The sequence below is a fragment of the Diuraphis noxia genome, unplaced genomic scaffold (assembly GCF_037042655.1).
Source record: "Diuraphis noxia isolate RWA-SAM2 unplaced genomic scaffold, SU_Dnox_SAM2 contig0002, whole genome shotgun sequence".
NCBI lineage: Eukaryota > Metazoa > Arthropoda > Insecta > Hemiptera > Aphididae > Diuraphis > Diuraphis noxia.
The window spans coordinates 30,807,138-30,822,247 of record NW_028301712.1 but is presented as its reverse complement, the minus strand read 5'-3'; the positions used below and the strand labels follow the sequence as shown (position 1 = coordinate 30,822,247).

Below are 15,110 nucleotides of genomic sequence, written 5' to 3'. Positions count from 1 at the left end.
TGTACATTATTATTAAATGTCCAATATCCTTGGGGATGTCCGGTTCCTTAAATTTACTTGGAACTGTCAGACTAACTCTATATAAAAGACCACATAAACTTAACTTTACTAAACAGTAAACACTCTATTGACTTACTAACATTCAAGCGAATCTCAAATTCGATTCTGACACGTTAGAAATATCATATTATGTAACTTTATCATAATAAGTACCTAACCAAAGACAATATGAAATTGAAAATAGATAATACACTTTTATTTATCTTAATACATCTTGTTAAAAGAAATACATATTTCATCGAGAATGCGGCTTATTCATTTTTAATTTTTTTTACCATTCGATTAATCATAAGAAAATACCAAGTATTAGTTTTTTAATTAAATGATGTAGGTATACATAGAACAAGTATATAACAAAAACTGAGATAGTTCAGCTATGTCATAATAATTTCGGCCACCCCTGGAGAGGCCCGACCGTCGAAAGCGGCCATTAAGAGGGACGAAAAGCTGACCATTGGCCAGTAGCAAACGAGATGGGCTTCAACCACTAAAGCGTCATGGACAAGGGCGTTGATCCCCGACGTTGGAAGGTGGTTGGGAAGAACTGTGCCCAAGGTACCTATGACATACCACATGACGCAGACAGTGACGGACCACGGCTGCTTCCAGCAATACCTCAACCGTTTCGGAAGAGTAGAGAGCGCGCGGTGCCTGTACTGCGACTGCCTATCCGACGGCGCGGGGTACACCCTCTTCGTGTGCGCACGCTGGATCACTCGCAGCCTGAGCTCTGAAGACATGCCCGACATTATGTGTGGACCGACTAGCGAAAAGCCAAGTAGAGAAAACTGGTTGGACACAACCTAGAGACTGGCGGGCTTGAGCGTAGTTATTGTATATAGGGTTGTATACAACTAAATAATTGTAATTTTTTCTATTTGTTTGCTGTACAATAAACGATGGGAGCCAGGGGGGAAGCAATACTAACAGCAGTCTCCTCCCTGGTTCTCGATAACACGGAAAAAAAAGCTATGTCATAGTATAAAATATTGTTCATAATTGTTATTATTTATTTATTTAGTTATATAATGCATTTATATAGAATGTTTCTAAATTAAATCAAAAGCAATAAAATACAATAATAGTAATGCAATTTAAATATAGATTTGTAGAACAAGAAAACTATTTAGAACTTTTTAATACATTGCATTATTTAGTTATGTAAGTAGTAGCTGATTTATTTTAACTTGTTTTGCGTTTTTTTTATACATTTTTAATAAGCAACTTTATTATAAAGTATTTTCTGAAGAAGAAAAATTAATTAAATAAAATCACACATTATTTTTGTAATACTGCAGTCAGTACATCACTCCACTTGGAATATAAAAATGAATATACATAAATTAATTCTTATCTGAAGATATAAAATCTAAAACGTGTGAGTGTGATTTTTAAGCTTTATTTTGAAACATTTAAAGATAAACTTACTCATCAATCATTATTCTTCTTGATATAATATTTTTAAAATAAATGGGTCCATATGGTACTTTTTAATAGAAATATATCATCACTTTATAAAAGTAACAGTTGAGGTGTTATTATATAATAGCCTATTCCCCATGTTGGCTGACTTAATCCTGAAACATTAAATTCTGTGCGCCAACTCCTATTTGAAAAATCGTTAAACCACGAGTGCGTGTCCACAGCGCTTGACCCTTTACTTCTGGACGACCACTAATTACGTCCACCCTCAGTATGGTCTTGCATTATTAATTCAACCCAGGACGCATACAATAATCGTGTGCATGTAAACTACTGTTCTCCGTTCCTAGGATTATCTTCAAAACCACTACGGCTTATAGAGGCCTATATAGACTAAAACATTCCAACCTCTGTGCAAAAATATTGATAAGAACTAAGTATCAACCACTATTTTAAAAAATTAAGTCAAGGAATAAGTGTAATTAAAAAAAAAATTAACACCAAATAATATGTTATTGAATACTTACTAAAATATATGTTTGCTATTGGCATATGAATTATTCAATAATTAAAACCATTGATTAAATATGTAAACAGGAACAAAATAATTAAATTGAAAGATATTTTTTCAAACAAAAAGTAATTTTAGAACAAGTTTATATAGTTTAAACTAATAGCCTAATAAATTTAAATGAGTTGTTGAAAAACTAATTGAAAATAAATAGTTCGGTATAGAGTAAGAAAAAAAGTCTATTTACTTTAAGGAAATAAAGTTCCAATAATTTTTTTTTTTTAATGTCAGTAAAATATATAGTTAAAATTTAAAATATAGTACTTTTCATGTTGTATAAAATAATAAAATAATACATTTATTTTAAATTAAACAACAAATTTATTTTTTATTTTAAAATATCATGTGTATAAAATAAACTTATTAAGTTATAACTTCAGATTATATTTTTTTTTAATTTTATTATTACATTATAAGTAATTTATAATCTATACAACATATTATGTACAATGAGCAAATTTGATAATTAATGGTAAGTAACAGGAGAATTTAACATTTCCGGGCAGACACTCAGCAGCACCACCCGGCCGGATACATTTTCAGTATCGTCAGATGTACCTATGAACTATTTTAAGTGATGACTCAATGGCAATGAAATAGTAAAAAAATATCATCATTTTTTTTTTTTTTGTAAATATCTGTTTAATTATATTTGAAATTGTAACGTTAATATTACAATTTACAACATGATAAAGATTAGGATTTAACGAAAAAGATAAGATTGAAATGAGTCTTAACACATCAACATATAAGTATATAATCAAGTGTATTGAGCAATCAATTAAACAGCTTAATAACTATTATGTTATACTCGAATTACGTATTAAAATAATATACCATCACTCCTACATTTTAAATTGCGTACAGGTACAAAATAAAAAAAATTATAATCAACTAATTACAAAAACGTATTTTAGTTTTTAATAAGAATCTATCACAGTTGATAAATTGCTTGATGACAAATAAAATAAATAATTGTATGTTAACACATTTAGTATCTAAATATATAGGTACATAGTTAAAGTGTTTGATTTACATTCACGATTCTGGAACCATTTATCAATGAATATTTGTAAACGTTTGAACAATTGATAAAATCTTAAAAATATATAAATCAAAACACCAAGGAATTATATTCGTAAATCAGAATTTGATAAATTTATTATCACAATAATAAGTTCATAACTACGGTCTACGATGGTTAAATCTAAAATATATTCTGTAGGTTTGAGCATAGAAAATATAATATACAGTAGCACGTGGCGATATAGTCATCAAGCAATTGATTATATGATTAATGACCACTTCTTATAACAGGACTAATGGACTGTAAATAAATCAGCGCATTTCCACCAACAATCATATAGTTTTGATGTCTAAGGTCATTACAGCCATTACTACTCACAATTTTTATTGTATTCGTAGGATAGTGCTGTGAGTGAAAACCTAAAGCTAACACGCGGGAGATGAAAAAGCCGAAATCAAATGTTTGTAAGTTGCATACTACGTAACCTAATAATATTTAGGACATAACTACTAGACATATAGTATACACATTACACACACACAATGTATTTGATATTAATTTCCCAGAACTAAAAAATATCCCATACCCAAATATTGTAACACTTACAGTAAGAACTATATTATAATATATGAATATAAAATAAGTTCAAAACCATTAAATAATAAATTCAAGTTCAAACAAATATTATCAACCTTTTTAAATTATGAAGCCATACACTATACACAAATATAAAGCACGCCCAACCAAATATAAGATTTAAAAACCATTCACAAACAACTCAAAAAATCTGACCCAATTACATCGTGTTAAGTTAAGACTTTAAAATAAAAAGGTTACCATAGAAGTCGCCCCACTATAAATATTTTATAAGTCTAAATTAAATTTAAAGTTTAGGTATCTCATCGTTAAATTGATCACTGAATGACTAATGAATTTGTCGAATTTGAAATTAAACTTATTGATACATCGTTGCTTTCGATGAAACGATTCTGAGTGGCGACGAGGTATCAACCTCCATTTATAAGGATATTTTATTATTTATTTTCCTATTAATAATAATTATAGTATGTTGACCTACATTGCTATTTACAGCATGTTTTTACTAAAATATTGTATATACTATAAAATATCTAAGAGTCATTACCGACATGTTACAATAGAGCAGTGTGAATAGGTTGGTTTAATAAATGATAGCTTATAAAACTAATCCAAATATTTTTTTAATTATTAACAAGAATATTAAACTTATTTTAAAATTGAAATCGTTCTTTTTTTACAAAGGGATATTGCAGCATTGCTATACAATTTACGAAAAGTAAACAAAGATATTTGAGTATAATAGAAGAAATGTTTAACACTACTATAAGATAAGGATAACAATTAGCGAAAATTGAAATGCAAACTATCTTAGGTTTAAATTTAATAGTTTGATATATTTATTTACATTTTCATTATTAAATAAATAAAATATAGTATAAAACCGGTCATGAAATTAAAACATTAATATAGTATATAACAGTGATATGGCTAAAAAAAAGTACTTTAATATAAAACTTAATAACTACAAAGATGCATTTTTATTGATAATTAATCTCACACCCTCACTTAAATACAACTTGAATCACAAAGCAAAAACTTGAAGCAGAAATTACTATTACCATCAAAATTAATATAAATATTACGTATATATATTACAAATTAGTTAAATATTTAAACTATGTCAAATGAAAACAGTTTCAAATAAATATATGTTTTATTAGAAACTATATTATTTTAAGGTTGAATTTTATTTTGACTAGTCAGCGAAATGTCCTAGTTGAACGGCCGCCAGCACCAAATACGTTCATACGTCTAGTATGTCCAGGCGTATAATAATAGCTATTGCCGAGAAAAACTTGAGTAAATAAAAAATTTCATCCCCACACTTGGCACAAGAGTCACATGGTTTTTTTTTTACAAAAACCCCCTCCTGGTTAAGTCTCAAACAGTGCAATCGGATTTGGCATAAACAGCACGTAGGAAAAAAATGTGTAGCCAACATTGGAATCTAGAAGCCACCACTGTTCTATTTATATGCTCGGCCGACATAAGGATTTTAAGAAGTTTCTTTGACCGCTACTCATGACACACAGCCTACCAATCTGGTAACTATATAATTTAATATTCTAGCCAACCATTTTAGTGTTAATTTATCAATTAAATACGATCTATGAAATATCATATGCACTTTTTTAACCTTTTTACGTTAAGCAATATTGTTTTAAATAAAATTAATTATAAAAAAAACTATTATAAGCTCTACGTTACTAAAACTAAATTCACTAACTTCTATATAATGAACATATTATATTATGTACAAAATTATAGAAAAATAGACTTCCATAACCAATAATAATAAAACAGTCGTACATAAATATTGTACATGTTACAAATACATATACTCTTATTATAGAGCAGTTTCCCAAACGGTGTTCCACGACAACTTGAACCTTTTTTACTAAAAAAACATTATAAAATGGTTATATTTATATTTAGATAATATGTATTTAAAGTGTGCTGTGACTTATAATAATTAATAATAATGCGCCGTGGATGAACAAAAATTGAGAACCACTACTATAAAGTCAATATGAGTCAGGGGCGTCTAGACGCTTACCGTATCCATTTAAAATTCTTAAAGTGAAAACTGATTCTATAACATGGTTGACAAGCAGAATGTGGCGGCACATTATGTGGCCAGGTTACCACCATAATAATCTCACCTTATCGGTCTTCCCTGCTCTCATAAGCCCATACTTTTTAAATATTTAAAAAATGTAAACTAAACCTTTGAAAAATTCCTATGTACGCCCCCTTATAGAAGTATAGGGAGTAACCATTTCGTCAAACAAAAATTGTACAAAGTCAATAGTGGTAATGATAACTAACAATGAAAGTTGCAACAGGCGCATAAACCAATATTTTGTCATGTATACTTGATATACGTATAACATATTATAGAAACGTAAAATTACATTAAAATTTTAATTTAGCTTATAATTGCCTATATGACGAACACACTAGAAAATTTTTAAGAATAAAGTAAAAATAAAATACCTAAACAGAAATAAAATAAAGTATATCTCAAATTTCATTCATGATTATAAAGAATAAAAGAAAGAAATTTAAGATTTAACTACGAAAGTCGATTCTCTGAGGCATGATCAAATTTTCCTGCCAAGAACCTTTGAAAATTGGACTTGAATAAATAGTGTAGACATCAATAATTGAAACAAGAGTATTTTTTTGCTTGATTATAAAAAAAGAGAAGAATACAAAATACTGATTATTACTTATTAGGTATTTTATCTTAGGAATAAATATTAAATATACATCACTATCCAATAGCTGCGTCGCTCAACCCAAAATCGAAAACGTGAGTTATAATTTATGTTTTAATCGTAAAAATAATAAGTTCAATGTATAAATAGCATGTAAAGGTAATTAAAATTCAAGATGTAAATGTTCACATGAACCCACGTGGTTTCTAGAATGCATTACCACAATACAAATCGCGTTTTACCAGTAATTAACTATATCTTATATTAGATCGCTTTCACGTAGTTTTTGTCCTTTTTAGGACAAACAACTCATATTATAGACAACAATATGATATGTTTAACCTAACAATGTTGACATACTAATGACAATTCTAGGTAAAAAAAATTTAAGCAGAACTTTATACCTATGAAAAAAAGTAATATTCATAAATACAACTTTATATACTAGACTATAATACTCAGAAACTGATCCTCTTAGGTACTACATAAAATCAAGCATAAGACTCAAATATTTTTTAATATGTTAAGTACTTAACAATATGATATGATTAACTTCATTTCGATTTTTTAACATAGTTCAATAATAATACTTGGGATAAAGGTAAAGATTGTTTAGAATTAATTAAGTATTTTATTATTGATAGGTAAGTAAGTACCTACTCTAAAAACACATTTTATTAAAGTATAATAAACGAAAATTAATTAATTTTATAAGCATAAAAAAATAATAACTTTCAGAAGTAAAGTAATACTTCATATCAAACAATATAGTCATATCATTAAGCATAAAAAATAAAATGGCTAAAAATCATTTCGGGATATTTAATCAAATAAATGAACACACTATAGATTACCAAAATCAAGACATATTTAATAGTTTATCAACAAATTTTTAAAATTTAAACACTAATATTATAATTTTTATAATTTTATTATTTTGCTAAAAATAAATATTTAATTATATACCATACAACTAGGTAATAAATTAAAATGTATAAATAAATTCTCAAAAAGTCTTTTTTGGGAGGTTTACATACGAATTGACCTTTTAGTATTATTATTTTTCTTTGACGTGCATGAGTTAGTAGCTTCTATATGTCCATGGTCTGTACACCCACTAGTCGACATATACCCCTGTGTCATTTGCCAAGCGCGCGTGTATGTGCACATTGCAACGTGGCGAACCCGAGAGGTTATTCGTAGTAAAGCCGCCCTTCGTCCACACACCGCTGGCGGGGCCACTATTTTTATTGACCGTACAGCCGGAGGGTCTTCTTAACGCCTGCGTCGGCTACCTTTTGAAACAATGTATCAAAAAAAAAACCCCAACGACAGCAAAAAACACTATATCAAAATGTCAAACGAATTTTCGTCTTTAAATTTAATCGGAAATCAAAAATATTTTAAGTTATACTTATACTTATATACAATAACTAAATCTATTGAACACGACCTAACTATTTGAATTACTTAAAAAGTGTAGTTTTGTTGTTTATATATAGCTATATAAAATTTATAACACAATTCACAAAAAAACATTTTGAAAATGACGAATTCTACTTCAGCGAATAATAAATAGTTTCAAAATAAATTGAAATTCAGGTGTGGCTAATGTAATAAGACTACAAACATTTAAAGAGGTAAATCTTCTTAATGTGAAACTTTACTGAATGGAATTCAGTTTATAAATATCTAGTATTGTTTTACCTTTGCACAATTATAAAACAAATTGCTAAACCCTTCATGGAGAAGAAACAGTAAAACGTGAAAGAATGACTGGTGTGAATGTGTGATCATTTTAACAAAACTCCGTGTACTTTTAGAAGTTAAACTCCGAAGGGGTAAAAAATAATTGATTATTATCCGGTCAACATTTAAAATATACAATATTATTAAGACAAAGAAATATTTTGTTTAAATTATTAAAATGACGATTTTTTTTTTTTAGTTCAAAGTATAGGCTAGTCTTAAAAAAATATATGCAATATTCATTCAATTTTTTTTTAGAATCAATAACTAGAAAATATAATTAATTGACATTCATTAATCAATAATCCATCAAATATTAATTAGTTAGGTGAAGTTTTTATTTTTCTGAAATACATTATAAGCCAGGATGCAGAAACAAAATGAGGCATATGATATATTAAAATAGATGATGTAAGGATATTTGAATAAACTAAAAAACCATAATTCAATTTAAATTTGTAATTGTATAAATTAATTAATTAATTTAAAAATTGTTATATATTCAAAATAAATAAATAAAATGTCAAATCTTACAATAATTAAATTTTAGTCAAATTGTTTGAATCTTAATTCTTTATTTGAATAATATATTATTATTTTTTTAAATTGTCAAAACAAGAATATGTTGAAACAATTTAAATTCAATAAATGAAGAAAAAATTATTTTTTAAAAACCATAGGAAAGTGGTAAAAATTGTATGTCCATGATTTTTAAGTACGATACAAGCATACGAAGTACTTCGCGTTAAAACATAATATTAAATACATACATTATAAGCACATATTTAAAACTATTGTAGATAATAACAACATTCAGCATGCGAAGGGATGCCCAACTAGTGTAACCTCAAAATATATTAAACTGTAAAAAACGATATTTAAAATATCTTTAAATTATTTAAAATTGGTTTACGTATAGGTAGGTAGTTGATATAGCTGTACTATAGTTTAGATTTAACATGTATATCGTAATAAATACTAATAAAACGAGATTTTACTAGTTACTTATTATACGCTTATATATAATATATTTGAATGTACCTAAAGTATATAGTGTATTATCATATATAGTATAAAATATATATTGGACATAATAGCTATACTCATTGAACAATACTCGAGTACCTTTTTCTTTTTCTTAAAAAGTAAAGAGTATACCTAGTTTTTATTTTTTAATTACAACGGTAAATTCATTTTAAGTTAATAGTTTATAATTCATGTAATAAAGGTAAAAAAATAATAATAACAAGCAGTTATAATAATGTCATTCATTTTACCAATATCCCACAGTTTCTAATAATGGTGGAAGATTTAATATGGTGGTGGTTTAAATAGGCAAGAAAAACGTGTTTAATCGGCAGTGCCAAGGGAGTATTCATAAAAGATAGAAGTGGACGGAAGAGGGTTCGTTAAAAAACAACAGACTTGGCATAATGCCGCCATTACTCATAAAATCATAACTCATAAGAATTGATTTCCTATGTTTTCCTTAGAATAACAAATAAAACAACAGCACAGGATAATGCTTGGACAGTTGGACCTTCCTAATCGGTCTACCAATTAATTAAATAGAAATAATTCTGTAATTTCAAAGAAAACAAAATTAATCTTCGCTAAAATAAGCCAATGTTTTCATTTTACCAGTAAATAAAACACCGATATTAATAAATTTTATAAATACGCAAGCAAAAGTTGATGGGTTTAAAATTTCCGCGCATTTTTATTGATTCCCTTTAAACTACCATTTTTATTGTTATCATAATTTTATTGAGGAGTGATATTATAAGCAATCACCTAGTATATTTCAACCATGCCTTTCATCTATCAAAAATAACGTTATTCGTTAATTCGTTATAAAACATAAATGTTAAAAATTTATCCCTTTTAAAATTATAGAATTTCCTGTAACATTGTATTTTAATTTAAAATAATTTTGGCAAGTTAATGGTTATAGAAAAAAAGAAACTTCAAAAATATTTTTGGTATGAGATCATAGATCGTAGACTACTTCATTCAGCAATTATAATTTCCATTTGTGCTCTGAGCTGCATTAAAGATATGTTTATTCAAAAGTTTTTATCTACATGATTCAAGTTTAAAGTTAAGTAGACGACTTTAGTATAATAATTTAAAACTAAAATTTCATTATATAATTGGAAAGTGGTTTGAAAGTTGCTCAATATTCAGTGTAATATTTGTATAACTATTGACTATTGTTAAAGGCTTAAAGCCAAATTGGTAATGTATTTTATAAATTATACTATGTATTGATGTGGATTGTGCATGTCAAAATCTTGATAAAAAAATAATTGGATACAATATTATCAAATTATTGGTGAAAATTATATACAGGGAGTCCCATGAATGTTAACTAACCTAAAGACGGTAATTTTATTTATATTTCATTACTACCATTATAAAATAGGAAGTCTTCTTAGAAATTCATGCATATACCTATAAAATATTAAACATTGGCTGGAAATTTTAAAATAATGTATCAACGTAATTACTAAGCACTAATCAGATGTCATATGAGTATATTATGACATTTTATGAAACAGTCGAAATAAAAAATATTGTTATTGTATTGCTTTGACTCTTTTATCTGATGCAAGATAGTAGTACTGTGAATAATTGTGGTATTAATTTATTAAGTTCACATAATGATAAATCATTGTAATAGATTGAAAATAATATTGAACAAAACATTTCTTTAAAATGTATCATAAAAAATAGAATAACACTATAAGGTGAAAAATAAAATGTACATACCTATTATCTACTCAAAATATAAGCTTAGCTTGATCTTTAATAAATAAAACTACTATATTTGTTACTGTGCAAAAAATCTCAAAAATATATATTGCTTGATACTTCTAAGTTCTAAAATTATGTATTCATTAATCATAGTTTAGTGATGTTTTAAAATAGATATCACAGAATCTTCTCCTAACTGATATTTAACCCTGACAATAAATACTTAACCAACTAAGTACCTACTAAACTTAATAATAACTCATAATGATTTTAAAAGTCTTACCTGATAACTCATTACATCTGACTCATCGATGTTGTTAATGTCAAAAGTTGTTGAATTTTGATTGAATAATCCTTTTCCTGGATATGAAGTACTACGTCTAAATTTTGATGAATTCATAGAAGAAGGTTGATGTTGATGATGATTGTAATTAACATTTGGCTTACGACCAGCTAAAGCATGCATTGGATTCAAATTAGGTACAGAACGACCACGATTCCACGACGAACCGGCTATACCACTTTGATTTTGACTAGAATTAAGCCACGAGTTCTGATGTGACTGTGACCAAGAGTATCCTTTACTGGCCATGTACAGATTCTGTGGATGAGCTGACTGTTGCAGTTGCCTAGACAAATTGTGAGGGAAATTATGTGTGGCACCAGATGCTTGACGTCTATGGTGATGTTGTTGTGGTTGCTGTTGCTGGTGATGCGGTCCCAGGCCAGTATTGTACAAAGTATTTGGAAAATTCTAAAAACATCAAATATTACAATATTTAAGTTGAAAATTAATCACACATCATTTTTAGTAACTATATACCTGTATAACTTATCACCAAAATTAAAAACTATGTCAAATTTTAATTTAATTCATCATTTATCTCCAGTACAGGAAAAAAATTCAAGTCAAACAAAAGTTTATAATAAATAAGTATTGTTTAATTCTTGAATGAGACAAGAAATAACAATGACAGTCATTTACATAAATCAGTATAACTTTCTCAAATAATAGGCAATAGCCACTTAGTAAATATGGCAGTGATTGGTGCTTCTTTTTCAAATTTCAAAAATAGTAAAAAATATTTATGAAAACATCATTGGTTCAATAATTAGAATAAAGACAGTTTAAAATTGAAATACACATTTATTAACAAATAAATGAAACTGAATTGTATAAAGTTGATTAACTTTATTAGGCATTGAAAAAATAAATAGCATTGTCTAAAAAACAATTCATATAATCAGAGTTCAGGACTTATAGAATTTTCTTATTTTAAGGTTGACATATATATGTGAATATATATGTCAACCTTAAAATAATAGGGAATATATATCATCAAATATATATGGGAGTATATATCATGGTACAACATGTTTAAGTATGAAATTTGAAAGTAATTAAAAATAATTTTTCTTCTTTGTATCATATTTCCTGGTAATAACCTAATAAACACCGGGACTTGTATTTGCTCCCTCATGTACTAATCAGCCAAATAATTAAATTTTTCTTTTTGTCAATTTTTTAAAAAAAAAGTGTATCTTTCTAAAAATCTATGAAAAGTATAATAAAGAAGTTAAAATGTTTTCAAAAAGGCTAAAAGTTTTTGATTTATTTTAAGATGAAGTTTTTTTAATGTTTTTAAGAATAAATATTAAACGATAATATAGAAAAAAAATTTTGTTTACCTATAGTTTTTATCATGCTTTATGTTATTATATAGTTCTTTTACTAATTTTAATTTTTATAAGTTCTTATAATGAAGTACATTAAGTGTTTTTTTAGCGCTTATTTTTATGATAATAAATGCTATAAGTTTCATACTCTGTTTATTATTGTATAACAACTTATCCTAATTTGCAAAAAAATAATTCATTTAATAAACTAGGTGAGTATGTAGACAAATAAAAATTTAAAATAATGATTTAATAAGGTATTAATAAATGTAATGGATTTAATATACTTGTTCGTGTTTTATTCAAGTTAGACCATTATTGAATGTATTTTAATTAATACTTAGTTAATCAATCTAATACTACAAGAATATAACAAATAATTGTTACTTATTCTTAATTAATGTAATTAGGTATACCATAATGTTATCTACTAAAAACTTGCATTAAACATGGAGCCAGAGATTAGGGGGCTAGAGAGCTTAAAGAGGCTTAAATATAACAATAATAAAATGTGCATTTCCAAATATTATTAAGGTAATTGTACAACTAACACTTAAGTAACATTAAAAATAAAAACAAAATTATATAACTAAGAATGGTTCATACCTTGTATTATTAGAAAATATAAAAACATAAAATATTTAACACTAATAAGCTATAGTTAAGGAATTTTTCATAGGTACCTAACAGCATATTATACCAAATACCTACTCATTTTTAGGAACAATTATATAAAAATATCTTAAAATTCTACTACTTTATGACAAGATGTATGTTTTTCAAAAATGTGTACATTATTAATATTTATACAATTAATAACTTCAGTGTAGGAGCACAATACAAATAAATTCTGTAAGAGATTAACAGTTATATTGTGAAATGTTTGTAAAAAAGTCTTAACATTATAAAATTACAAATAAGTAACCTATAGGCACCTAATGTAATATAGTAAAAATAATTCTTATAGAAATATGTATTCCCTAATAAAGGTTCATAGGCAAGCATTGAACATTTCAAAATATTAATCCCAGTATTGAGTAAATGAAATTTAAAAGGAATACTATTCCTTAATTTTACTAAGAAAACAAATGTTAAATTTATCAAATAGGTAGATGGGTACATAATAATGTACCAAATTTTGATTGGTGAAAATGCATGACAGAACATTTAACTCTACATAATATAAAATTATTGTATTTTTTAATGCATAACTTACAGCGTTGTTTGCAGCCGCAGACGCATTTAACCCGTGTATCAATGTATCATCAACAGACGCTGACCATAGACTAGACGTAGAGGAGTTGGTTGACGAGTTTATCACATTAAGACTAGCTTCATTGTTGTAAGATGATGGTAACTGCATTTGTGGGCCGCCCGATGATTTATCACCACCACCACCTAACGCTGCCAGCACAGAATCTTCTTTGACAGTGCCTTTGGTGGAGGGCAGCTGTTGGTGATCGCCGTTGACCGGTGACGGTGAGATCTGCTGTTTGACGGTGACGTCCTGCAGCTGCTGTGGGCCGTCGTCGGCAAAATACGACTGTGACGACGACGACGATGGCAGCCCGGACGTGTTCACCGACGATTGGTACTCAATAGAACTTAAACTAGAATTTACACTAAATTTGTACTCCCCCATTTATACAATATCACGAACGGTCCCGTGCGGAATAATGGTGTGCCGCGCGCGAACCTCTGCTGCTCGAAAACGCACACGTCTGAATATTTTGTTATTATTATATTTAATAATGTAACGGCAATTTCGACGACTGACAAACAGAAGACCGCTGCGGAATATTATTTATATGATATAAATATACGTATATATATTTATAATTGGGAATATTATGCAATATATTGTATTATATTTTTTATATAATATAATAACATACGATTTTTTTGCGCTTGAAATTTTTATTTAAAAAAAAAAATTTAACTAGAGCTGCGGCTGCAAACGGGCACGTTGGCCACCCGCTGATAACACGACTGCACGAGCCGAAACGCGATAGCAGCGGCGGCAGCAGCTTGTCGGTGACTCCCCCACCCCTCCACGCGTTTAACAACGACCGCCGCAAGAGCGTTCCACCACACCACCAACGGAAAGCCGCCAATCATATGTTTATTGGCAATTTTCGGATTCGACGCACTTCTCCGCTGCCGAAGTCGTCGTTCGCGCTCGGCGTCTCTCGACTTGGTGTCGTGATGATGAATTGTTATTACAATTATTATTATTATTATTATTGTTATTGTTATTGTTATGACAAATTATTATTATTTTATTATTTACTATTTAGATGGCTCCGTCGCACTGTCGATTGCTTATTTTTCACGTTGTGCCTTTGATTATAATAATTTAACAGTGTAAATAAATTATGATTATTGTTTTTTTAAATAAAATAATTTACAATAATAAATACAAGACTTAAAGACAAAACAAGTACCGTGATATTATTATTATTCATTATCAATAATATATATATTAATTGTATAATAATAAATTATTATACAACTCAATTTTTACAAT

The 15,110-nt window shown here is 27.7% G+C and overlaps 1 protein-coding gene across 3 annotated transcripts in view; it reads right to left on the bottom strand.

Annotated features, from left to right (window-relative positions):
• Positions 1-14,577, bottom strand: part of LOC107163279 (cytoplasmic polyadenylation element-binding protein 2-like) — a 173,688-nt gene extending 159,111 nt beyond the window's left edge. The window contains exons 1-3 of one of the 3 annotated variants that reach the window (XM_015510619.2): positions 13,800-14,576; positions 11,426-11,660; positions 11,190-11,359 (exon numbers count right to left, since the gene is read on the bottom strand). In XM_015510619.2, the coding sequence (XP_015366105.2) occupies positions 11,190-11,359; positions 11,426-11,660; positions 13,800-14,225 (831 nt within the window). In that variant the 5' untranslated portion in view covers positions 14,226-14,576. Of the gene's footprint in view, positions 1-11,189; positions 11,661-13,799 lie in introns of all 3 variants that reach the window. The other 2 variants (XM_015510618.2, XM_015510616.2) reach the window with 2 other exon arrangements.
• Between the last annotated feature and the right edge of the window lie 533 nt (positions 14,578-15,110).